The following is a 27,792-nucleotide window of genomic DNA, read 5'->3' as shown; positions in this document are numbered from 1 at the left end:
TCACACCTCCAGTTATGGGAGGTTTTACTACCTGCCTCTGCACGGTGTCTGGAGTTTGCATGTCCCTTCCTTGTGCTTCATGGGTTTCTCCAGTTACTCTAGTTTTGTCCCTCGGTCCAAAGACATGTGTTGTAGGCTAACTGGAATCTGCAAATTGTCTGTAGTGTGTGTGCAGGTGTGTGTGCATTTGTGCCCTACATTGGGTTGGCACCCTGCCCATGATGTCTCCATTCTTGTCCTCTGGGACTTTCCCCAGGTTCCATGTGACCCTGTGTATGATAATCAATACAGATGGATTGATAGATTCAGTTAGGTTTTGTTAGCATGCTAGATTATGAATTTGACAAAAAGTTTCTTGAACGTGATCCTTGATCCTTTTTGAATGAATGTCTCTCACCCTGATCCAATGAGCCTCTGATTCCATGAGTTGCCTTCAGATAAATTATTGACATAAATGCATGTGATTGGATAAACCACATTAGAGGATTTAGTGGCATATTTCAAGTAACGACACACAGGGATTTTTTTTTTTTGGGGTTGTCATCCCACAAGCACTTGGTTTTGTCAGCTTTACTGAGTTCTTCTCACTCACTCACTCATCTTCTACCGCTTATCCGAACTACCTCGGGTCACGGGGAGCCTGTGCCTATCTCAGGCGTCATCGGGCATCAAGGCAGGATACACCCTGGACGGAGTGCCAACCCATCGCAGGGCACACACACTCTCTCATTCACTCACGCAATCACACACTACGGACAATTTTCCAGAGATGCCAATCAACCTACCATGCATGTCTTTGGACCAGGGGAGGAAACCGGAGTACCCGGAGGAAACCCCCGAGGCAGGGGGAGAACATGCAAACTCCACACACACAAGGCGGAGGCGGGAATCGAACCCCCAACCCTGGAGGTGTGAGGCGAACGTGCTAACCACTATGCCACCGTGCCCCCCTACTGAGTTCTTGGTAAATGTATTCTTTACTGTGCTTGGCGGCAGTGAGAGGTACAGAAGGAATTTATCCACCAGTAGAGACTCTTACAGACCTGTGCTTCTGTGGTAGAATGTGCTGTGTGCTGTTCTCCAGAGAAGAAATATTCACTGTTGATTAGTTATTTTAAAACACAACAAGCTGTGATTGATGTCTGTATATATCTAAAAAGTACATATGTTTGTCTATTCTGCTGTGTACATTTCTAGCACGGAAGAATAAACAAACTTTTTCTTTGGCCTTCCAGGAGCCATAATCCTGATTGCATTTTATTACTCAACCGTCCTCACAAATAGGTTTTTATACAGAGTGAGGTATTACCTTGCTCTTTGTTTTGTTCAGTACGCATTATGATATCATTTTGAGGACGATAAAACATGCCTAACCTATACCGAAAAGCCATTTGCTTTCCGCACAACAATCTGCAAGAACATGCCTTACAGAAGCAAGGACCTTTTCAAATGCCAGTAAAATCAGTGTGTCTATGAAAAGCACAGTGCCCCGTACACAAACCCGGCATCTCCGTTTCTGCGTTGCCTGTGATTGGATTTTCTAAAAACCCTTTTAACACTTCAGTTGTGAAAGTGCTAGTTCTCTAAGCCTTATGTAACATGTTGTGTTTCCGGTATAGATCCAGAAGGTACAGCTGTAGTGAAATTTGACTCTTCTCATGTCTCTCAGAACCACAGCAGCCCTAATGCTCTCAGTTGCGTAAAACATTCCTGCCTCTCGCCTGATAAATTGATAATGCAGATAATTACAACTTGCTGTAAGTACACGCACCGCCATTGTGAATAATTTAGATCAAATTGATTCTCTCATATTTCTTCTAGTTTGCTAAAATAGCGAGTACCCTTCTCATTGTGGTTAGTTGCTAAAAGTGTTGTCGTACATCAAGCACAGGATCGAACCTGCACAATCAAATGCTTCGTATTGCAGCTAGGTTTGCAGTGTCTTTAGCTTTACTTTGAATTATTTATTTAACATGTAAGGTTTTCAAGAGAACTGCTTTCTTGCAAGGCAAATTTTTTTCCATTTGTCTGACCATTGCTTTAGATCCTTGCATGCTACCACCATGAACAACGTTTATAGCAGTGTGATATAACAACGTTGTGTTCACAGTAGTGAGCGACCACATGACAGGCGAGTATTCAGAGCTATGGTTTCAGGGAAAGTGACAAACACGCACAGCTCAGTTCTCTCCAGCAAAAGAAAACCATGGAGGTGTTTTTTTTCCCTGCTTTTATTTTCTCTTCTCATTATATCGATCAAAATTGTTTGTGATATTTTTACCAAATATGTTTTGTGTTTTCTTTTGTTGATGTATTTGCATTTCCTTAAACCAAACATGTGAATGTGCCAAACTACAGGTGTGCCCACATGCCTCCATGTGTTAATGCATTTGGTTCAAATGTTTTTATTAATTGGGACTATTAACAAAGGCTGGTTATATTTTATTAACAGATGCTCAGATGCTGAGCGCATCGTCCCCAAATGCGCAACGCAGCTTTTAAGGTACACATTTGTTAATGATAATAATAATAATAATAATAATGATAACAATTATTATTATTATAACTTCTCAAATTGGTTAAACTACACCAGAAGCAGCTTTATCCCTGCTTGAGAACTGTCTGATATTTGGCAATGAGAGCTCGGTGTCAGCTATAACAATGTGCAGCTTTATTTGGTTCGTTCCTCCCACGTCCAGCAGTGAGTCATATATGCCAGTGATGTTTAGCAGGAAGCACTGCTCAGATATTGATGAGGGAGAATCCTCTGTATTACGTCTTAATGCGCTCTGCACATTGCAAATCGCATTTCACAATCATTTACTAAAATTAAGCAGAAAAGGTTTTGTCGGCTAATCCAAGCAAAAACCTTCATGAGGTTTGGTGATATTCTTCTTACTCACGCCTTCATGTTGATAATAATCACATACTTTTGAAGCAACATAGTAAGTGCAACATTTTCACAGCATCGTAATTGAAATAAATTTGTGATTTCCACAAAATATTTTGCATGTAATCTTGCAGTATGTCTTGGCGTGTATATGATTTGGAGCATAACAATTAGTTCACATTGGTGAGTCTCCTTCTAGATACATATATATACAGGAGCTTTTGTAGCACACGTGTTTCCCAACTAACAAGATGTTCTTGTGTTTACGCTCCTGTGATTTATTTATTCAAAACATGGTCATTTTTTCCCTTTGTATATGGGTCACTGCACCTCTAAACTCGGACGTTACTGTAACATAACAAAAGAAACATGCATGCGAATCGAGACATACGGTACTTGTGCACGTTCTCTTGATGCCTGTTTTCTCGTGGTTGGTTTACAGCAGAAGCAGAATAGCTTTTTTTGTGCTTCAGAGATTAGAAATGCTATTTATAGACACCTACTGGTGCACCAAGTGTGTGGTGCTGCTGCATCTCCCTCACTCCTTCTCTCTACTTCCCTCTCTCGGTCTCTCTGTCTCTCTTGCTCGCTCGCTCACTCACTCTTTTTCACTTTCCCACATATTTACCATGCTGTTAATTTCTGTCTTCTCACCTCTCGCATCTTTATTTCATTTGATTCAATTCCTGTCTTTGTTTCAATATTAGGTATTTTCATCTTTTGTCTTCTGTAGCCCCTCATTTTCTAATGGCTCCATGCTCTCATTTTATGAGAAAAGCTGCTTCTTTTTTTCTTCCTCCATGCCCCTTTCCCTTTGGCACCCTTGTCTCTCTGGGTCTCTCTGTCTCTGTCAGTCTCTGGATTGTTGAATGTTAATTATTGATGCTGGCTAGAGGGTGGGTATTGCTATTATCACAAGTAAGAAGCCTGGTTTCTGATTGGACACTGGACATTCAAGCCTCCTCAGGCAGTCTAAAATAAGCGTCCAAACTCAAACAAAGAGATTGTGGATTTAACCTTTGAATCACTGGAAATGGAAATGGATTTTGCTGATGTACAGACAAGTCTGCAGCATGTCCAATAAACAGCAGTGCAGTGTTAAAGTGCTACAGTAGTTGGCGTGACCGGAACTGACTGTTCTTGTGACTGTACTCAAATGCACACAAAGCTTTCACAAAACAACGCAGCTTTATTTAGAAGTATTTGTACTCGCACTTGTCCATGGCATATGTAGGTGTAGATTTTGGGTTTTAATTTCGGAAATATCAATGTTTTAGGCTTAATAAGAATATGTTCTGTGTAGCTATTAGTACAGTATTGTGTATATGGACCGTGTGTGTACGAACCTACAAGACAGTTGGGATAGAGACTCGAGCTCTCCCTGTCGTCTGGAGCGCCTATGAGCAATCACACTAGATAATCTCGGACTCCTCAACTGGCTGGAAGAGGGTGGATGGCGGTTTACACAGGAAGTGCGTGCGTGCATGTGTTACTCTTCCTTGTGTTGTGCAGCAGCATGAGCAGCTGCATCTTGAACGCCGAAACATGTTTAATGTCTTGCACTGTTTGCGCTAGATTGCACAGCCGAACTTTGTTGTTTTATATAGCACAATGGTCCTGGAGAAATGTTCCCATTTCACTATTGACTATACTGTAGCATCAGCTATATATGGTCAAAATGACAATAAAAGCTTTTGAACTTGACTTGATGGATATGGCTATAATTCAAACTAGTGATTGTTAGCTGATTGTTACTTTTTGTAACAACTGAATCCATTTGTTGTGTGTAAATAGAAGACCTAGCTTCGATTTTAATGGTATGTGAAACTGACGACACATCGTGCTCTTTGGGTTATACAAAGATTCAGAGAGGATTATAGTTCCTGAACCTACAAAAATGCAATGCGAAGCATGATGTTTGCTTCTTTTTTTACTCCGAGCCTTTTGAATAGTTGTAATTGATCCGTAGGGTTTAATATGGAGTTGGCTGCCCCTTTGCAGCTATAACAGCTTCAACTCTTCTGGGAAGGTATTTCACAAGGTTTGGATTGTGTTTATGGGGAATTTTTGACCATTCCTCTAGAAGCGCATTTGTGAGGTCAGGCACCGATGTTGGACGAGAAGTCCTGGCTCACAGTCTCCGCTCTAATTCATCTCAAAAAATTTCCTATCAGGTTGAAGTAAGGACTTGCTTTGTGCGCTGGTGTGCCCACATGTTGGAACAGGAAGGGGTCATCCCCAAACTGTTCCCACAATGTTAGGAGCATGAAATCATCCAAAATGTCATGGAATGCTGAACTAAGGTGCCAAACCCAACCCTGAAAAACAACCCCACACCATAATTCCCCCTCTACCAATTTTACACTTGGCACAGTGCAGTCAGGCAAGTTTATTGGACAAACCCAGACTTGTTTATTGGATTACCAGACAGAGAAGCCTGATTCGTCACACCAGAGAAGATGTCTACTTTGATCTAGAGTCCAGTGGTGGTGTGCTGTACAAAACGGCATCCATTGCTGTGCATTGCACCCATCGAAACCAATTCCATGAAGCTATTATGCACTGTTCTAGAGCTTATTTGAAGGCCACACAAAGTTTGGAGGTCTGAAGCTATCGACTGTGCAGAAAGTTGTCGACTTATGCACACTGTGCGCCTCAGCATGCGCGGTCCCCGCTCTGTGATTAACCACTGCGTGGCCTACCACTTCGAGACTGAGTTGCTGTTGTTCCCAATTGCTTTCACTTTGTTCTAATACCACTAAAAAGTTGACCGTGAAATATTTAGTAGTGAAGAAGTTTCACAAATGGACTTATTGCACAGGTTCCAACCTATAATGGTACCATGCTTGAATTCGGTCCTGAGAGTGATCCATTCTTTCACAAATGTTGGTAGAAGTAGTCTGCTTGACTAGGTGCCTGATTTTATGCATCTGTGGCCATGGTAGTTATTGGAACACCTGAATTCGATGATATGGAAGTGCATCTCAAAACCTTTGCCAATATGATGTATATAAATTGCCCATGCAGAACAACTTCACTTGCTTTTGTATAAAATGTGAATAGCTCTCACATTCATCACCTCCATTTCCTTGCTCCTGAATAATGCTTGTATCCAAGTTAAATCGATTTCCTGATTTATTTTCTCAGGAGTTTGCAAACTAAGTTTGCCGAGACAAAAGTGTATGAAAAACCGATTCAACAATTTCTTCAGCCTAGCTAACAGTGGTGTTGTTTTTTTTATATGGTGCAGTATGTGATACATGATCTGACTGTCTTTTGACACGTGTGAGTTAAGGTGGGTGTAGCCAACATTTACAGTATGTCTGCTACACAGACACACACACACACACACCCCTCTTAAGCCTCTGCAGTTTTGGATATTATTAGAATAGCCTCTCTTTCTTAGTCACGTGAAGTGTGTCCGGTTTAGCCTGTCCTAAAACACACATGTATGCTCATACACCTCATCATAGTGGTGGTAAACGCTAGATTTGAGATGTTTTAGGGAATTCAAATGAAGGAAAAATGGTGTGGTTGAATGTGCAGATCAGGCAACATCCTGAGGATGGCTCTTCTTTGGAGTCTGGTTCTTCTTCAGGTTTCTCCCTCTAATGGTCTCATGGAGTTTTTCCCAAACCACCATCACCTCATGAAGGATAAATTTCTCAATGCAGCTTTAGAGAAATCTAAAAATTCTGTATATAAATTAACAGTGCAGTAATAAAACAATTGAGTTGGATGAATATATACTAGTAATGACCTGAGGTGGGGTGGGGTGGGGAGCTCACAGCTTACATGGCTGTCATTGCTAGTATATATTCATCCAATTTTACATTCATATACATATATATACATCCATTTTATTATTGCACTGTTTAATATATGTGTGTGTGTATGTCTGTATATATATATACAGACACACACACACACACACACACACACACACACAAAAAAAGAAGACTTTGGTATCAGATGGAATAAAGGGAGCAGTTGGACAGGAGTGTTAAAGGTGAAAGAAATGACAGTTTAAGTAAAACTCTACTGTATGATGATGATCCAGTGTCTCTAGGATGACACGTACTGAGCTGCAACCTCAACAGAGTCCTCCTTCTCCTTCAAAACATGAGTTTGTCTAGATTCTCTTTCTCTCCCTTGCTCTCGCTCTCCTCAGTCTTACAGTTAGATCATCTCTTGTTGATGTTTGAACATGTTAAAACCTAGATCTGATAATATAAAGGCTTCAGCATTATCAAATCTCTCATACAGTTTTAACATCTAGGGTTCAGGCTTTACTTGACTGGACCAGTATATGAATGTGCAGGTGTAACAATAAATTCTGACTCGTGTGAGACATGAAGCTCTACAAAGCTTTAAAATACCATGCCATGTTTACACCACATAGTGCATACTCCAGAATTATTGATACCCTTTGAAAAATGTATAACACATAAGAAGTAATATTTCATAGGTACACTGTAAGGTACTGACACTGTTAAGGCTTTCTTATACTTGCCCTGGAGAGAATAAGCATTTCTTCATGTAAAGCAACACCATTGTAGTGCTTGTGAAAACTCTTTTATATAGTCATGGGTAAAAGTAAGTACACCCTACTTCAATTTGGTGTCACCGATTTAGTAAGATGTAGTATTACCTTTAACAACTACTTGAAGTGATTTTCTGTTGATTTTTTATTTATTATTTTATTATTTTATTTATTTATTTATAAATATACATGTTGATTTAGCTCATCATCTTGTTGGCATTTGTGTTTGTATCTATGGGCTAAGTTTGAACCTCGCAGCAGAGATGACCAGGACTGGGGCTTAAATATCTCGGAACCAAAATGTCAGGGGTCTGTGTTTGTACTTCAGGGCAACGAGACACAGTTTTCGTAAGATTTATTTTCTATAAGCTTTTCCCCTTGTTTTTATGAAGCTTGACATTAATTCTGGAGGACACTATTATTAAAAAAAAGAATTTCCGAGAGCTGCAAACTTCTCTTAATGCATCCTATTTTTAGTGTAATTCATTCATAGAAGGAACTGGAACAAGCTCATTTAATGGTCTAAATCTGCACATCAGGGAAAATATACTCTGGTTATTTCAGGTATATCGTGCTGCAGAAAGTATTTTGAATGAGAGCATGTTGGCGGAGAGAGAGAGAGTGAATGAGCGCATGCTCGTAAGTTGGGGTAAGAGAGAGCGAGAGAGAGAGCGAGAGCGGGAGACGGAGCGAGAGAGAGAGGGAGCGAGAGAGCAAGAGCGGGAGATGAAGCGAGAGAGAGAGAGAGAGCGAGCGAGAGAGAGAGAGAGAGCATGAGTGAGTGCAGTTCAATTCTTCTTGCGCTTCATTCAGAAAAAGAAAGGGGGCATTAGAACTGAAGCGTCCTCCGTTCACGATAAACGTAGAGGAGGAGAGAGAAACCAACCCCGTAAGCCAGAAGGAAAAAGGTGAAGATTTGTCTCTTTCTGCAGGTGAGTGTATCAGTGAGGTTTTCTGATTGTTGCTGTGCACTTTGCTGTCAATGTGTGCTTCAGACACATAATACCGGTTTGGAATCCCCTAGAATACAACACTGACGACAGTCAGGGATGTGTGTGTGTGTGTGCATTTGCGTGTGTGTGCATGCAGGGTCAAGGTAACTCGTAATGATGGGTTTTATACAGTATTGCATCTCTTTTAATCTCGATCTTTATGTTCAGTTCACCTACTTCCTCGATGTATTGTTACATAGTGGAGTTTACGCTTAACTGTGTGTGTGTGTGGGGGGGGGGGGGAGCACATACCTACTCACCTCTACAGCCTTGTGTTGTTCTGCTTATGAAGTAACTGTATACACTGATCATTAATCTTTGCCTCGTTGCTAAGTTGTGTTATAGATATGTTAGTAGACTGTTGTGCACATGTTGTGGCCATTCCAATATTGTGTGCATGTGGCATTGAGAGAGGTCCCTGTGTAGCCACCCACTTGTGTATAGAGAGAGAGTGTGTGTGGAGGAGGGATGGAGGCAGGGCCATTTTGTGAGGTAATGAGGAATTCCCTTTTACTGCGTCCTTCCACACCACGCGCCCGTGGTGGAGGTGGAGAGTTGGTGGGAAACTTGCCCTGCTCCTGTCATCTACACTGTCAGACACAGTCCAAGGAGCGTGTAACTGTGTGGGAGGTGAAGGTGGAGGATGGATTTATTAAGAGCATTAAGAGGAGGGGTGAAACAAACCTATAAAAGAATTTTTCAGACTTTGTTCAAAAGGATGCTTACCTTTAAACCTACATACAGAAAAAAGTCCCCCGCCTCACTTGCTCTCTTTCTCTCTCCTCTTGCGCTCTGTAGCTCTCGGCCCCTGCAGAGCTCCCTCTGCTATCAACAGCCCTTTCTGCACCTCCACCAGTTACTAGTGCATACACACATACACGCACATGTGCACACACACACACACACACACGGGTGGCTATTTTTGAACATTGCTTATTGGACAAAGTCAGAGAAAGGATTAAGTAGAAATGGAGAGCAGGAATTGGAAATGGGGATGCAGAATAAAGAGAGAGAGTGTGAGTGAGATTGAGTGAGGACACACAGAGAAGCATCGCCTGAATAAAAAATCCAGCACTATAAATAGCAGACAGTCCTCATGGCCTCAACACTGTGTGAGGTTTTCATTCCCCCCCAAACTCAGGCCTATTTTCTATCTTCCCCAGCAAGGAACATGTCAGGTCAACATCTTGTTTTCAATGGTTGTGTTATAGTATCATTTTCTTTCCAGATCTAATACACTGTATTTAAAAATGCACAAGATCTATTTATTAGGGGAAAAAAAGCCTGCAAGCGTGCTTTCACCTGAAAGCAGTGATTTATGCACTCATTGGAAGTTGTGTAATTGGTTTTTAAAGTCGTCGAGTTCACGATTCTCTCATCGGAAATCACAGCATCAGAGCCTGCGTGCATACATCAATCGCAGCCATTACAGAAGCAAGGCTCCAGATGATGGCTGTGTCGAAACCCAGTAAATCGAGTAAAACCGTTTTCCCCTCTCATTAGCTGATTGTTTTTTTTCCCTCTTGTTCTGCCATTTTAAGTGCAGATCTCACATTCATACAAATGTCAAACAAGTAATTACGGAATGAGTTTAATTCGAAGAAGTTCTTTTGTAACCACAGACCTTCTCCTTCTGTTGCTGATTTATAGATAGATGGGTGAAAGGGTTTTCCTTTGGTTGCCTAGTCTGCTGATAGTCCTGGAAAAATAAGACCTTGCTTAGAGTCTGTGTCAAACAGCTCGAAACTAGCAACAGTGCAGCAGACAGACACATCATCTTTTTAACCACTAACCACTCTTTGTGGTTGAATGTGTTATTTCTATTATATGTTCTTGTTGACATCCTGTTTCAGATGTAGTCCTTTCTCTTGCAGTTCTAATAACCTGCACTCTTCAGGGAAGGTCCATCCTAGATTTTAGAGAGTGCTTATGTAGATTTGTGGTTATTTAGCAACAAGAGCATTAGTGAAGTCAGGCTCTGATGTTTGACTTGTGTGCCGACAGCATCACGTTTCATCCTATAACTATTCAGCTGGGTTGAGGTCAGGGCTCTGTTCAGGCCACTCAAGATCTTCAACTGCTGCCTTGGCAAAGCACGTCTTCACAGGAGCAGTGTCATGCTGGAACAGGTTTCGGTCATTTGGGCATATAAAGACATTCTAAACAATTGTGCATTTCCAACTTTGTGGCTTGGTAACAGTTTGGGGAAGAACCACATGTAGGTGGTGAAGGTCAGGTAACTGAAGGCATTTAGTCCTAAAATGTATGTGTTGAAAAGTATTTCAATGGAATACATGCATAAGACATTCATCTGATTGGCCACTGGGAATTGGTGATCCACTAAGTTAACAACTTTCACAAGCACACAATGTACTTGTGCTGACCTCTTAGTTCCTCGGGAGCTCTTGGTTGCTTAATTGTACTCAGTAATAATAAAAAGTTGTAAAAAAGGACAATTTTTGCATTTACATTATTTACTGTCGTGTGCCACCCAAATGAGGATGAGGTTCCCTTCTGAATCTGGTTCCTCTCAAGGTTTCTTCCTCATATCATCTCAGGGAGTTTTTCTTTGCCGCCGTAATCTCTGGCATGTTCATTAGGGATAGATGTCAGAGATAAATAGAAACAAAAAAGCGCTATACAAATTAAGTGAATTAAAAAAATGGAATTGAATTAATTCATCTTTCCTAACCACTGATTAGTAAACCATTGTTCCTTTTTTGGAATGTTTGTGCTGTATTTGTAACTGTCGGCAAACCCCTTATTGTAATATCATTCATCTTCTACCGCTTATCCGAACTACCTCGGGTCACTATCTCAGGCGTCATCGAGCATCAAGGCAGGATACACCCTGGACGGAGTGCCAACCCATCGCAGGGCACACACACACACACTCTCATTCACTCACGCAATCACACACTACGGACAATTTTCCAGAGATGCCAATCAACCTACCATGCATGTCTTTGGACCGGGGGAGGAAACCGGAGTACCCGGAAGAAACTCCTGAGGCACGGGGAGAACATGCAAACTCCACACACACAAGGCGGAGGCGGGAATGTAATATCTGCTGAGGATATTATTCACCAGTTGTAAACAGCTCTTAAAGCGTTACATAGATGCGTAGCTAGTACTAGGTTGTGTATTGTGATTTTATGATGCAGTCCTTAATGTTTGCTAGCAAACAGATGGCTGTGACGGCGCTATGACCTCACACTCAGAAGGCGTCAAAATGCAGATGACAAATAAGCCGTGTGCGCAAATTCAGAGGTTTTTCACCCTCTTGCTAAGCAGCGATAATGATCGATGTGTGTTTCAACCCTCGTATATAATCATGCCTCTCTCCATGTGTACACTTTTCATTTTGCAGTTTATAAAACATTCATACAAGATCTATCAGGCTTTTTGTTTTAGTGCAAGCTACAGCTGAAGCTGGAGGAGAGCTGGATGAAAATAGAAACTTTTTTTTTTTAGCAAAGGAGTGAGGGATAGTTAACAATCGGTGAGAGAATAATAGAAGGGACTATTGGGGAAGGGTACAGTGTTTATTTTGTGTAGTCCTATTTGGAGACGCATGCCACCTGAGCAGATGGCATGGCTCAGTGTGATACAGGCAGTGTGGCAGCACTCACAGGTTACTTACGTCACAGAGAAGACTCCAACTCTGCAACGCTGAAGTGCTCATGAGCCACCCGTGTACAAACGGGAGACTAGAAGCCCAGGATAAAATAAATAGTGAAGCGGTAAAACACCTTTAGTATGCAGTCTGCTATTTGCAATCAGAAGAGAATCCGACTTCTACAGTAACAGAATACTTAGTATTGATTATTATCTTTTTGTTTAGGTCCGTGTAGTCTGAAGGATCCTTTTCACCTATAAATGAAAAGAACTTTGGCTAGTGTTGCTGTGATTGACAGGGGAGTGAGACGGCAGAACCTCCTTCCCACCCAAAGATCACAGCCAGTGTTGCGCTCTTGGACTTCTGCCTGAGATTTAAACTCATGATCTCCAGAAGATAGAGTGAGCAGTTTTCTGTGCCACCACCCAGGAGCCCAAATCATTCACTTTGTGTCAAATCAAATCAGAGCTTATGTCCCAACCCTGTAAACCAAATTCTGCAGGCCAATGTGAAGAGAAGGGTTTGAGGTCTGACCTCAAGACACGACGAGAACTCATTTTCAACTTTGCTAAATTTCTTACTGTTTTCCATTAAACTGTAGCTTGTTATGTAGCCACCTTTCTAAGCCACGGTTGAGTCTGTTTCGAAATGACACGAGGTGTAGTGTATCTCAAACAGTTTTGGCTTTTGCGATAATAAGTGATGGATTAATTTTTGATTAGGATTAATCACATTTGTAACTTAGGAAAATAAAACTCTTTGAGACTCTTGTAACAATGTAAGTCTAAGGGCAGGTGTTTGAAGCTTGTATTTTTGTAAAATGTTTTCATGCCTCAAATTAATTATCTAAATTTCTAACCTTTTATGACATTTTATTTAACAGCCTAGATAGTATAATAAAATGACTTGTTTTGTTGAGAGTCTGGAATTTGTTGTGTAGGTTTGATGGATACTGTGCGTGATATCGCAAAACTCATTAGAATTTAAAAAAAATATTTTTAATATTTATTAACCTTGTTTAACAGCACTTAATTGTGTCCATGGGTTTTCTTTGCTTTTTCTCCTGGGTAAGAGCTTGACATTTAAACAATAAGAGAGAATGCTGCATAATTACAGGGATACAAAAAGAGGTTAAATCGGCCATTGTAACTGATACTTCACTGAGATAACATTACCAAAGAGAGAGTTTGTGACTATTTTAATCTTCCTAGGTCCCTGTTGTTTGCTTCGATACTCTATGAACTGTTTGAGTTTAATATGTGCCTCTAAAGTCTGTCTGCTTAGATTAAATATCTGTTAACTCGTATCCATAGATTGTTTAAAACTGTAGTAGAGCTTTATTGATATGATTGCCAACTTCTCAAAATTAGTGTTTGCAAAGCATCGAATGCCAAACGCTAAGCTCTCAAACAAGAGTTCAGTTTAGCAGAGTGAAGTTTAAAGAATTCTGTCGTACTGAAGAAGCTTCACAGAGAATTTTTCAGTGAGACGTGATCAGTGTGCAGTTTGCATGATTTCCACAGTTGCCAGTTTGATGTCAAGAGGTATTTGAGCTTGTACTGCCTGTAAAATATAAATGCGGCTGTCTATATACTGTAGGTATTGTGTTGCTTAGATTTACCCATTTGCCATCTAAATTCCTCTGTCAAGTCGGAAACGATCACTTTTCTAAAGTTATGATTATTTATCTGTGTGTATTTCTAGTTACGGAGTATAACACAAACAGGATTGCTGTTCTATTCAGTATCAGAACCGCTGTGATTCGGCTGCAGGTTATCAGCATTTCCTGACTTGCTCCTCCAGATCACCCTGAAGTGGCTCAATAATATTCAGATCTGCTGACTGTGCAGGTCATGGGAGATGTTCAACTACACTTCAGTCTTCATCAACCCACTCTGTCATTAGGCTTGCTGTGTGTATTGGTGCATTATCATACTGATACACAGCATCAACTTCATTCAGGGTAAATAATGTTTGAACGATTGCGTGCGCCATGATGTTGAAGCTCTATCTGTCAGTGCTCCACACCCATGCTTCACTCTGGACATGCTACAGTTTGGGTTTTGAGCTTCTTTGGGGCTTCTCCACACTGTAACTCTTAAGATGGTGAAGGTGGACTCAGGAGGGAACAAAACATGTTTCACATTAACATTGTCCACTTCCACCATTGGAACTGACATTTGGCATTGACATGAGTGACCAAAGGTTCGGCTTTAGCAGCCCAACTATGAAAATTGACCCTGTGGAGCTCCTAACAAACAGTTTTGATGGGAACCGGAGAGACCTAGATGTTTCTGGATGTTTTTTGGATGCAGTCTGGCTTCGTACCTGGACATCCCTTGCATCAACAGTTACTCCTGTTGGATGTGGTTCATCCGTCATGGTTGTATGCAGACATTAACCTGTATACAGTGATGTCCTGCTCCCAGATGCACCAACAATTTGTCCGATTTTGAGCTCCTATTATATTGTTAGGACAATATTTTGTGTACAGCTGTGCTGTTAGTCTGCTAATTCAACCATCTTAAGATTTTTTTTAGGCGTGAATCCTCTAACACCACATTGGCCTGTGTGTTAGTTTAAACCTACAAAAGAAGCCACATCAAGAAAGAGTGCTGTATCTTGCTAAAATTGTAAGTTTATGTAGTGACCACAGAAAGCAGCTCTTCGAACACTGCTAGTCCAGTGAAATTTGTGGAACAGGATTAACTGTTTTATGTGTCCTCATGGGCAGCTTTTTGGGTTCAGTCATGTTTTTGCTGCCACTAATGACTAATAGTAGAATTGAATAATTGTTCAATTATTCCTTTGATTAATCAAGGAAAGTATAATTGCTAGTTTGTAAATAGCAAATATATTAAATGTTATAGTAAACAATATAATTTTAGTAATATTCTATGTTTTATTTAGTATAGGTGAGCGCTGAGGCTACTTCATGCTTAGGATGAGTGATATTGTCCCTCAGCAGCATTTGGACACTGATTTAATATGCACACCTATAATGCCAGCTATGGACTACCAATGTAAACCAGTGTGAGAACCTTAACAAATGACCAGTGTCCTGTAAATACACTGACAAACAGTGTTGATTTTGCATTTAGTTGTTGCATCTCTTGTAGTTATTGAAGAGTCAAGTTAATTTGTCGACTTGTGAGTGAGAACTTTCTTATAGTTTATTATTTTTAATGCTCAGTTCGCAGAATGCTTACACTCTTCTTTTTTTACTTAGTTAGCCAGTCGATTTTGATGTCTTATACTTGACATTATATTTCTTTTGTAGGAAATATTACTAATGCAACATTATTACAGTTTATACTGATGCAAGAATTTGCTTCTGTTGCCGTAAGGAATTTAGTGTTAGTGTTTCAGTGCCAAAAGCCGTTTTAGGACTTAGTGGCGTTCAAGAAATAGCTGGTTCATATTGCCCATCAAATGCTTTGGTTTACTACATCGTGCATTAGTCGAATCCCTGTACATTCTAAAACTCATAAGACATGCAAGTAATTTGAAGGTCTTTAGTCAGCAGAAGTCCGCTATGTATATATGTGCTGAAGGGTGTGTTGGTCTAACCGTCCCATCTGTCAATTTGGACTTCTCTAAACTCAACAAGCAGAGTGCCTTGATACATACTGCAGTACTACTGCACTAAACTGTACAATGCACAATGCACAGTGATGAGAATACTTGTTCATGTAGGAGTATTGAGGGGTAGATTAAAGGTAGGTGGAGGCAGGTTTTGAAAGCACAACTCTGAAACTTGGATGACTTGTGACTGCCCCACAACTACTCATGAACTATGGATCAAAACCTTACAGTGCACAGTACAGTTCACCAGGGTTAAAAACAGGGTTCTGTTCAGTCTACTTAGGTTATTCTACTTCATCCTTAGCTAAATCATGCCTTTACAGACCTTGCTTTGTGCACATGGCCACTGCCATGCTTTAACAGGTTTGGGTCCAGAGAAGGGAAATTGTAATGCTACAGCAGACAAAGACATTCTAGACAATTTTGTGCTTCAAACTTTGTGCCAACAGTTTGAGGAAGACCCACATGTTGGTGTGAGGATCCTGCAATGTCTACATACATTTAGTCATATAGTTTATTTTAATTGGGAATTGGGAACTATCTACTAAGTAGTGGAGAAAGATCATGTTTAGTGCTACAGAGAGCTAGGTGACTGACATTTGAATGAGTCACACGAGTGAACGATTAGCCATATTTATTTTTTCTTCCATACTAATACCCACCTTTTTTTGATTAAATGCCTCACGCAGACACTGCCAGTACTACATTTCACCAAAGTGTGCCATACCATATCGGGTTTGAATTTTGTTCATCATAAGCCGCTAATTTTCAACTAGACATTTTTCTGTCATCTAAATTGTAATGGAAGTGTATACTGTGAATATTTGTACAAATATACATGCCACAGACCTACTCTTAATTTGTGCTTGATGGATTTGCACAGGTGAAAGATAACGTGTTCATGGTTGTTATGGCTAGGTGTTTTGCATCAGTTTGCAGTCATGCATTATGTAGAACTAGGCAGTATCTGAGACTTTTCACTAATAGGGACCACACCCACTTACTGTTGTTCACATACAACACAAACAAAAAATAGACGTAAAACAGTCCACATGTCTCCAGCTCACCAAAACCTGGTAGCCGGATACCGTATGCTGTAGTTACACACGTAACAGGACCACAAAAACGACATTTGAAATACAAATCGAGCTGCTATTTGCTATCATGTTTGGCTAATACAATTTGTCTTGTATTGATTGTAGCATGGTTATAAAACACAGCATGATGAAACCTTGTCATATGTCGCTGCTAAACCATGTGGAGAAAAATGCCCAGTGGATCAGAGCAGCAATGCTTATATGGTTTTTTTTTTTTTTTTTTTTTTTTTTTTAACATCCATTCAGAGCCATTAGTACCTGTCTAACCGGAAGGGGAAAATTAGAACAGGGGCAGGATCTGTGTTTGAGTGCGAGACAGCGAGTAAGCATGTTTACTGAACTCCTCTCTCAAACATGGATAATTGGGGTGATGTAGAAAGGGGTGTGTGTGTGAGAAAGAGGGAGAGAGAATGGGGGACAGGGTTAAAGTGAGATGGATGGGGGGTAGAGGGAGAGATCACTGTTCTCTCTTGGTGACAGAGCTTGTTGCTATGGAGCTGCCTCTCCTATTGGTGAAGGCATCAGCCAATAGAAACGCCGCTCTTACTGTTTCATCATTGAGAATTTTTCCTTTCTCTTCTGGTCTCTCTCTCTCTCTCTCTCCCTCTCCCTCTCTCTCATGCTTTCTCAAATGCTCCTTGGCAGGGAGGAGTGGAGGAGTTGCATAAGGTTTGCAATGGGATCCAGGTTTTTACCTGACACATTTATTTTTAGAGCATGGAACTGGAAGAGAGAAACAGCAGTGATTTTCACCATCTCTCTCTCTCTCTCTCTCTCTCTCTCTCTCTCTCTCTCTCTCTCTCTCTCTCTCTCTCTCTCTCTCTCTCTCTCTCTCACACACACACACATACACACACACACACACTTTTGCTTGATAGTGATTGACACATGAGCATGCATGCCCTCAGTTACTTCCTGCTAATGTCCTGGTCTGAAGAGATGAACAAAAAGCTTTAGATTTATGGACTTTTTGCATGCATTAATATCTCTCTCTCACTCTCCCTCCCTCCCTCTCTCTTTCTCTCTTGCATTCTCAATCTACTTCGTCAGAGTGAGGATCCCCTTCTGCAGCCTCACCCTTCCCCTCCCTCTCCATCTATTCCTACTTAGATCAAGCCGTGTGTGTGTGTGTATGTGTGTGTGTGTGTGTGAGTGTGTGTGTGTGTGTGAGTGTTGCTGACGCCATCCTCCTCCTCCTCCTCACATCCTACTCAGTCCAGTAGGACCAACTCTGAGTCATACTCTTACCCCCCCATCTTCCTCTCTATATCTCTTTCTATAAACCTCTTTTTTTTTAAATCTCTGTCATTATTGAAGTCTAGTGCTCTTTGCTTGAATTAACATTCACTGCATAATCTCTCATTCATATTCTTACAAATGAATTCATGCTTCTTCCCTGCACTCCTGGGCGTCCGCGCTTTTGTAGTGTACACCTGTTAACAGCCGCTCAACACATGCACTGGATTGTACACAGCTGGTGTAACAGTTATAAGTTCACCCAAGATACATTCATGTATATTAATATATAGCAATAATATATATTACTGTACAACTTTCACTTCACTTCAAAAAAGAAACGTGCAGCAGATTTGCATTAGAATGTTTAATAGGGACATGTAATTATCATATAGGGCCATGATATTCAGTGACACTTATGGCCTTTATTAATTGGCATACCACATAATGGTTCAGTTTTCATATTTAATTTGCTAGTATTTGCCTTGTATGGCCACAAGGCTCGGGCAGTCGTTCTTGCAGTCTAATGAACGGTAGGTTTGTATTAACACGCTCGCTCTAATATACTGAGCATTTTATAGTTACAGCTTGCGTACAGGTGGACACGCTCTTGGACATGCCATATAAGCTAATAACAATATATGAAGTTGTTTAACAATGAAAATCTCGTTTTGAACTCCTCCGGTATGAGCGCGATCGCTTGTTGCCCGACTATCCTTACAAGTTTACCACATAAACGGTTTGAAAAAAAAATAATAATAAGCATGATGAAAATTTACTAGTTATTTCAACTATGCCAGTATCCATTCACTGTCCACTTTAATAGGAACACTTTAACGCCTGCTCATTTATGTAGTTATTCAGTCATGTAGCAGCAGCACAGTGCATAAAATCCTGCAGATTTTTACTTTTTTTTTTTTTATAAAACATCAATCAAACATCCGAATGGAGAAAAGCGTGATATCAGCGACTTTAACCATGATATGATTGGGAATACCAGATGGGCTGGATTAAGTCAGTTAAGAAGCTGTTGATTTCCTGGGATTTTCACACAACAGTCACAAGTTCATTCTGATGTTCCATGTGAACATTAACTAAAGCTCTGCAAAAAAATGCAGAAACAAACAGGTGTACAGATGTGGACAGGGAAAGTGGACAGTGTGTGTGTGTTTTATTCTTTAAACTTTGATATCAAACTGAAATCATATCAGAAAACAATCCCTAAAATGTGCTGTTTCATAACCTTTCTGTATTCAGATCTCTTCTAAAAATGTGAAGATATAATGATATAAGATTTAGTGTAAATAGCCCATCTGGGTCAGTCACGATTTTTGGTTCCTAGCCCAGAATAATCACAGCTGAATTTAGCACACATGGTCTTAAAGCGTTATCAGACAGCATTGTTGGGGAGCTAGGTCTGAGACTGAGGCTGCAAAGACAATTAGTAGAAATGTATTTTATTTGACGATGTGATGAATCTCGTCTTGATCATGTATCTCTGTTTAAAAAAAAAAGAGGAAAAAAAGAAACCAAAAAAAGACCTTGCAGAATACAAGACCTTGCAGAATAAGTGTATTCTATTTTAAAAAGTACATTATGTCTGAGAAGTCAGGCAGCATGGTGTAACTGAAGCGCTGGAGCCAGGACTTTCTGCTGAAGTGAAGGGAGGGAGCGTAGAGAGAAATGGTCAAAAATAGGCACAGTCTAGCAAAGTGTAGGAGGAGAGGGTTAGCAGTGGCACTGCTGGGAGAGACAGTCTCTCTCTCTCTCTCTTTCCCTCTCTTTCCCTCTCTCTCTCTCTCTCTCTCTCTCTCTTTCCCTCTCTCTCTCTCTCGCTCTCTTTCCCTCTCTCTCTCTCTCGCTCTTTCCCTCTCTCTCTCTCTCTCTCTCTCTCTCTCTCTCTCTGTGCCAGTGTACCTATTGTTCATTATTATCAACTTCATTTCCCCCTACACACACACGCGCGCACACACACACACACACACACACACACACACACACACCCTGAGAGGGATGCACAGTAGTCCATTATACTCTAATACTATTATTAGTGCAAAATTAAGATTGTGTAATGTTTGATCTTTTTCGTGACTGTTCACATAAGGGCTTTGGTGGATTCCCTTAGTTAATTCATAATAATGCCTTTTGTAGTGTGTAAATGAGCCTCGCAACTAATAACATTTTGCTACGTGATTCTCCTGATTGTCCTAAAGCGTTGCTGTCGGTGTTCATGATCATGTTGCAATGTGTAGCAAAACAACTACATTATTGTATTTTATCTTTTACAGACCTGCAATGTATTTTTTTTTATTAATTATTTTCCCCCCCATTATTAGCAGCTCCTAAATCGCTAGAGGCAGTGAACTGCTTCATAGGAACCATATCACTGTTTTCCCAGCATGCTGAGCAGAATGCTGACCTGTAATATTGGTTCTGGGCAGCAGTGGTTAAGGTTCTGGGTTACTGATTCAAGCAGGGCCCTTAACCCTTTTTGCTCCAGGGTTGCTGTAGCATGACCCTGCACTCTGACCCTAACTTACATAACAGGTTGTTGAATAAGTGAAGACAAGAGCTTCACTGTGCTTAAAAGTATATGTGAGGAATAATGGCTTCTTCTACTTATCCTGGACAGAGTTTCCTCTTGGACTGTATGAGCAGCACTGCTAAATTGATTTCCCTGAAATGAATATTAGATAAGTATCGTTTGTATTCAAGGCCATGTTTGGTCTATCATTAGACAATCGCAAGATGATGCCTTAGTCTATGAATAGGAAGGACAGGTTTCCTCTCTCCTCGGGTTTTAGCTGTTATATATATACACATACACGTCACAGAGCAGTTCGTGTTCTCCTGTTGTGCGTTCCACACCCTTATGATGCTGCATTAAAAAAAAGTCTGGCGACTCTGAGGGATTCGTATTTAACTCGCATCCTTGCTCAAACACTATTCGCATTGTGCACAGTGACGCAGATTTGCACACTATTTCTAAAGCGTAGCTCTGCAGCTACACTCACACTTGAACCCCATATCTGCGTCACGACCCAGATATGCACATGTGCGTCTATTCTAATCGAGAGATTAAAAAAAAAATATTTTGGATATATCTACATTGTTTGAAAGTGGGGAGCAGTTTTAAAACTGCATAGTTGGATCCATATTTCTGACTGCCATGTTCGGCATATGGCATATCTGTGTCTGCAGTGCACAGTTTGGATTTGACCATCATTTAGCTGAGCACATGTTCACATACACCCACACTGCCACAGAGCCCTTGTGTGCACGCTTACACACACACACACACACACACTCACAATATATACAGTGGGAAAAATAATTCAGAAAAAACTTTCAAGAAAGGTTATAAATTCATTTGATCCCCTACCAACAAGCAAGAGTTCTGACCCCACAGATTGGTTAGGTGCCCATGAGGCACACAAATTAGTCATGTCCCTGTAAGATTGGTGAGAAAGATACCACTGTTGGCAGGATAATTCGAAAATGAAAGAAAAACAACGCTCTGGAGCTCCATGGAAGATCTCACCACGTGGAGTAAGGATGATTTTGAAAAAAGTGAAGGATCTGTATACATTTTTACATGGGAGGAGCTTGTTAATGATCTCAAGGGAACTGGGACCACAGTCACAAAGAAAACTATTGGTAACACACTTCACCAATGAACACCGGAATAATTCAGGGAAGGCTTAGGAGAAGCTGATGTGCTCAAATAAGACCAAAATGGTATCAATTTGACTCGTCAAGAAATGCTGAATATGACCCCAAGAACACCATCCTCACTGTCAAACATTTAGATTTGGGTCTGTTTCTCTCCTAAGGGTACAGGAAGACTTCACCACATTGAGGGGCCGACAAACGGGGCCATGCACCGTCAAATTTTGGATTAGTACCTCCTGGCCTCAGCCAGAACACTGAAGACATGTTGTGGATGGTCTTCCAGCGTGCTGATCACCTAAAACATACAATGAAGGCAACAAAGGAGTGGCTCAAGAAGAAGCACATTAAGATCCTGGAGCTCTCAGGACCGTAATCCCATAGAAAATCTGTGGAAGGAGCTGAAGCGAAATCCTTCGAAACCTACATGATTTTGAGAGGATCTGTAAAGAGAAGTGGACCAAAACCTAGTGAGAAACATATATTTTAACCTTTATTTAATTTTTTTTCTGGATTTTTTTTTGTTGATATTTCATCTCCCTTTGTTAAAATTAATCCACCGTTTAAAAAAAAATTATGGACCAAATTATTATTTATTTATTTATTTATTATGGGTAAGGACATAAACGGACTCGATTATTTATTTCCTTCCACGATGAACCATATATATGATCCATAGTGTGTGTGATCCATATATATGATCCATGATCCACACCCCTGGGTGTGTGTGTGTGTGTGTGTGTGTGTGTGTGTGTGTGCAGGTGCTTGTGTTAAAGAGCCAGAACTTATGATGCCCATGTGTTCACATGCATGTGTAAGCTTGTGTTCATAGGCTTGATCAGGCTGGTGATCTTTAGGTTGTTTTTGAACTGTCTAGAACGAATGAGGACACACGGTTTCCATAGTTACCAGCACGGAGCCCAAACATGCTGATTAACACAGTGGGACGTGGTGTTTGTCTTTAGTCTTCTGTAAAAAAAAAAAAAACAACAGACAACCAATTTATTTATTTATTTATTTAGCTCTTCCTCTCCAGATTTTTTTTATTATTTTTTTGCTTCTGCTTTCTTCTCATTTTTATTTTTAATATCACCTCTCAGCCTTCGCTTGCATTCGTGCAAACAGACGCAGCTGAAAATGGTGTTTATGTAGCCTTGGCAACCCTGGCTGTCCTGCAGAAAAGGGGGAATTTGTGCATCATGACATGGGAGTGAATGAATGCCATCGTTCATTCATGAACATTCTTTGCTCTCGTTTTCTGTCACTGCAGATTTGTTTCACTTCAGAGTTTGACTTCTGAGGCGTGTGTTACATAACAGCAATACTGTTGCGTGGTTGTGTGTGCGCGCGCGTGCGTGGTGTCCTGGAAAGTGTAGGGATGTGTGTGGGTGAATGGTCAGCAGTGTCATGAATTACAGATGACGTCTTTTCAGCAGTTGGGAATCCCTCCTCTTTGTGCTTGCATGCACACTCTCTCTCTCTCTCTCTCTCTCTCTCTCTCTCTCTCTCTCTCTCCCCGTGTGTGCGTGCGTGTGTGTTTGTTACTGCGCCCCTCTTGCTCTATTGCTCACATACGCACTTTCCCCCTCCCTCTCGCAGCCCCGTCTCTGCAGTATGACGTCATTACTGGAGGTTCCTCTCTCCTTGCAGCACCTACTGTTTTGCTTCCTTCACTTAAAGGCACACAGGCATTGAAAGCCTGAGGCTTTGTAGGGCCAAATGATGATACTTTTTTTTTTTTCTCTTGCGTGTTTATAGTCATGCATTCATTTTTTTTTTGGCAGATGGTTGGTTAGTCAGCCCTGCCATTCTGATTGTCACCACACAGGCACATCCCGCTGAAAGGAGTGTATGAACAAAATGCTGACCTTTAGCTTGTCATATGACTCTCTCTGTATTTAAGACACAAGTCATACTGTATCACTCATAGAGCATGTACAATACTTATTCACTCCTTTGCAGTTCATTTTTCTTTTTTACGCAACTTTTTCCCCCTTTGGATGACTCACTCATTAACGTTCTCCGCTCTGTTTCTCCAGCAGGAGGGGTTGATGTGACTGTGTGTGACGAACTGCAAGATGCAGGAGCACTGAGGACACACACTCTCACCATGGCGTGTCCCCCTTCCCTTTCCCCTGTTTAATAGCACCATCTGTCCAACATCTTGTCTCTGGGGCTTCAGAGTGGAGCCCCACACACCAACACACTACAGTTTCAGGTAGTGACCTTTTTTGTCTTTGATATTTATGCTTCATTAGTATAGAAGCTATGTTGGTGAACAAAGCTTTCTCTTTTTTCTGCCTCTTTTTCTCAGTCTTCTGTGTTTGTCTGTGCAGAAGGGGTGTGTGTGTGTGTGTGTGCGCAAGCACGAGAGTCCGGTTCTAGCCTCTTTGCTGAAGGAAGATGTCTGTGGTATTGCCCCTGGATGGGGTAAGAGAGGGGGAGAGTGTGCTGAGTACTGAAACTCCTGCTGCTAGCCGCTGTAAAGGAACCACTACTACACTGATCAAAGACAACAACACCGAGAGCAACGGCGCCGAGCTCGACGACAACCTCACACAAGACACACAGGTAAAAACAGCTAGCATACGAGCTGTCAAGACCAGGATGTCATTCTGAGCTTTTAGAGTAGTGTTGCACACAGCAATTATAATCAGGATCTTAACTTTTACTTCAGGCTCATACTATTCTACTGTTCTTATGGCTCTTAGTGATCTCTTATTCTTTTTTATTTTCACACTCTGCTCAATTCCACATACAGCAGATATCAAAAGTCTACACACCCCTCATACAATAGCAGGTCTTTGTGACGTGAACATAACAAAACCAAGATAAATCATGTCAGAACTTTTTCCACACTTAATGTAAGATTACAACATGAAAAGCAAACATTTTAGAGGAAAATGTTACAATAATCTGATTGCATAAGTGTACACACCCTTTTATAATTAGAGATGATGCTCTGTTTACCGATCGCTTTCGTATTATGTATCAAAGGAAATATTACCTATATAACTATAAATAATTCTGATTAATCCCAAATCGTTTTCTTTTGCTTTGTGGTTTTATTTGCTTGCAGAATCCATGGCTCTCAGAGAGCTTATTAAGGATGCATGGAGTCAGCATGAGGTTTTAGAGTTGCTTGTCTTCAGCTGGAATTGTAGCTGTTATCAAGGTGCAAAGAATCATGAATAGCTACAAATGCCAGTCACATTTATTAAAAACCACCTTCAGGTGTCTACTAGAGAGCTGAAGATAAAAAGGAATTTCACCTTTCAGCAAAAAACTGACCTGAAACATACATCCAAATCTGTACAATGTCATGATCAATAGATGCTTAAGGTTTTTGAATGGTTTTGAGCCCAGACCTGCAAAGAAGAGTGGGAAATTTTGCCAGATGAGCAAAGTACCATGCTTATAAACTGTGAGGAACCCAAAAAGACCAAGTGGTAAATAAAATTAAAAGGTGCATCAATACATTATTAGTTCAGTGGAGTGCAAACATACAGCTAGATTATTGTACATTTTTTCCCCCTAAACTGTTTCTGATTTTCTTTCACTTAATCTTTAGATGATGTAATTTCACCTTGATGATAGAAAAAGTTCTGACATGATTTGTCCTGCTGACATGCTCCATCTTATTCTTTTTAACTGGGGTGTGTAGACTTTTTAGATCCATTCTACATGAGCTCACCGAATCCCATGATTAGCTAATCTACTTGTGATTGTCAGGGTAGAGAGAGTAACCTATCATTTATATCCAGAGAACACAAATTTGCTCTCTTGACTCTGACACACGGATAGCTCTGACATCTTCGGCAACGAAACATACAATCTCCGGATCTGTTTGAGAGTAAGCACTCAGCTTTAGCTGTGTGAACAAGAAGGTCAAAAAAGTACCTTGTGCTAACTGCTTTGACATTATTCCCACTAGAGGACGTTTTTTGACATGCAGGTGCTGAACGCTGCGAGACATCTTTTGGTTTTATCTGGGCAGCTTGGGGACCGATTGCTCAAAACATTTAATCTTCTAATATACAGTATACATGTTCAATATGTAATAAATCTCTGTATTCTGTTGATGTACAAGTTTATATCCGGATGTCATTTATAGGTCTCAGTAACATATATATGTGTGTGTGTGTGTGTGTGTGTATGTATATGTGTGTGTATATATATATATATATATATATATATATATATATATATATATATATATATATATATATATATATATATATATATATATATATAACACTGAATAACTCCATTGGTGCTGCTCATAATGCAGAACACAGTAAAAATTTTCTGTAACTTTTACAGGCTTCTGTTTGGCTCAACAGCAACACAGCTCAATAATCTTTAGGTTTCATCAACAAGTATAGCTATAGAAGAACCCAGCTGCTGTAGTGACCTCCAGATTTGCTTGTGATCACTTATTTTTGTGGCATGGGAGATTATTTGATATAAGCTACTACACTATTCATCTACAATTCACTTGGTACAGAGCCCAAATTTTTATTTGTTAGTACTGGTCCGGTCAAAAAGGTTGCGTTTTGAAGTGGTTGAAGATGATTCAGTGAGCATTCCACTTAATCCAGGCACCGGTAATAAAGTGAGCTGCTTTTAAAACCATTGTGGCAAGCAATTTGAGCGGAATGGCAGAAATTGCGGAACAATTTGTTCGTCTTTTCTAAATTAAAATTTGTAATTTTGTTGTCTATATTACGATTTAGCGTTCAAAATTTTTACTAAGGTGCATTTAGTTTCAATTTCATCATTGTCATTTGTGATCAGTTCATCTCATAAAGCAATATATTGTACATTTGTCGTGATCGCTTTGATTTGAGAACTGCAGAATGGCTGTTGCAATTTCCTGTATTTGAGTATTGCATGAATAGAGATGTATATAAATGTATATAATTTATTTCTGCATTAATAAATGCAATCTGAAATGCTCTTTTGTTTTTTTTTCTTCTTTTCTCAACGCTGTACCACAGAAACGCTGTCAAAACCATGGCCATAGCAGGAAAAGAGCCAAGGTAAACACTGCTGGATGATGTACTGTAGTACCATGTTGCCATGACTGGTGTTTGCTAATTCTCCTGGCAAACTTTCAAGTATGGCAGAGGAAAGACAACATGCACAGAAACACATACACACAAAGATTTCAGGTAGATATGACTCACAGGCTTTAGATGCGACTCACAGTCTTTGGATGCAAGTGTGAAGGCTTTAGATGCACTGAGTCATTCACCCAGTGCTTTTGAGAAAATTCATAGGAAACGTAACAACATCAAAAACGTATTATAAATATTGAATAAAGCAGAGATTTAATTATGTATTCGGTGATGTTCATTTTTTAGTCCAATGCCAAGCTAAAGCTGGTGAGGAGCCTAGCAGTATGCGAGGAGTCATCCGGCATGTTTTCTAGTGATGGACCTGCAGAGAGCCAGGTACTGCACCATGCCCTTCTCAGACCTCCCAGAAGTGTTGAACTGTGTCCTGCAAAATTGTGTATTGAGTATTTTTCCCCTTTTATCATTCATATCCTAAACTCTTTAGGATATTATTCAGCTCCACATCAGTTGTCCGTCAGACAAAGAAGAAGAGAAGTCTTCTAAAGATGAATATGAGAGTGAGGAAAGGGAGAAAAAGGACAAAACTCCACACAAGATGCTCTCTCGTGGTAAGTTCCTCTGTGTGGGGAGTGTGTGTGTGGGGGAGTGTGTGTGGGGGGGAACGTGTGGGGGGGAAGTGTGTGTGTGGGAGTGTGTGTGTTTGTGTGTGAAGTGAAACTGTTTAAAGGCTGCAATCACAGACACTAGAAACCTTAATTAATGACCAGGTCTGATTTGATGTCTTTCTGTTCATTTGAAGAGAGACGTATCATGTTAGTATTTATTTCTGCTAACAGAATATTTGGGAGTCAATATCTCACTGTTTGTTGTATAATAACCATATTTATGAAAGGTTGTTTAACATTTTTTTCACAGTAGAACACTTGAGATGACTATAGCAGACTAGACATGTGATTTGTTTTTGAAATAAACATCCCAATAGGAGCGTTTGAACAGATCATTTCAGCCACTCGGCTCTGATGTTCCGTAATGAATGCTCGGAAAGCACTCAAGATTTCCTAATGACCAGATTGGTTAGTG

The 27,792-nt window shown here is 40.4% G+C and overlaps 1 protein-coding gene across 6 annotated transcripts in view; it reads left to right on the top strand.

Moving 5' to 3' along the window:
* LOC132844581 (R3H domain-containing protein 2) overlaps positions 1–27,792 on the top strand; it is a 53,120-nt gene that overhangs the window by 1,272 nt on the left and 24,056 nt on the right. For 2 of the 6 annotated variants that reach the window (XM_060868160.1, XM_060868165.1), the window contains exons 2-6: positions 23,671–23,849; positions 23,946–24,202; positions 26,632–26,673; positions 26,998–27,087; positions 27,197–27,320. In XM_060868160.1, the coding sequence (XP_060724143.1) occupies positions 24,035–24,202; positions 26,632–26,673; positions 26,998–27,087; positions 27,197–27,320 (424 nt within the window). In that variant the 5' untranslated portion in view covers positions 23,671–23,849; positions 23,946–24,034. Of the gene's footprint in view, positions 1–1,646; positions 1,758–16,972; positions 17,049–23,670; positions 23,850–23,945; positions 24,203–26,631; positions 26,674–26,997; positions 27,088–27,196; positions 27,321–27,792 lie in introns of those variants that run through there. The other 4 variants (XM_060868162.1, XM_060868164.1, XM_060868163.1 and 1 more) reach the window with 4 other exon arrangements.

This window comes from Tachysurus vachellii, chromosome 4 (assembly GCF_030014155.1).
Source record: "Tachysurus vachellii isolate PV-2020 chromosome 4, HZAU_Pvac_v1, whole genome shotgun sequence".
Lineage (NCBI taxonomy): Eukaryota > Metazoa > Chordata > Actinopteri > Siluriformes > Bagridae > Tachysurus > Tachysurus vachellii.
The sequence above is the reverse complement of the archived record's forward strand: the minus strand, read 5'-3'. Positions and strand labels throughout refer to the sequence as shown.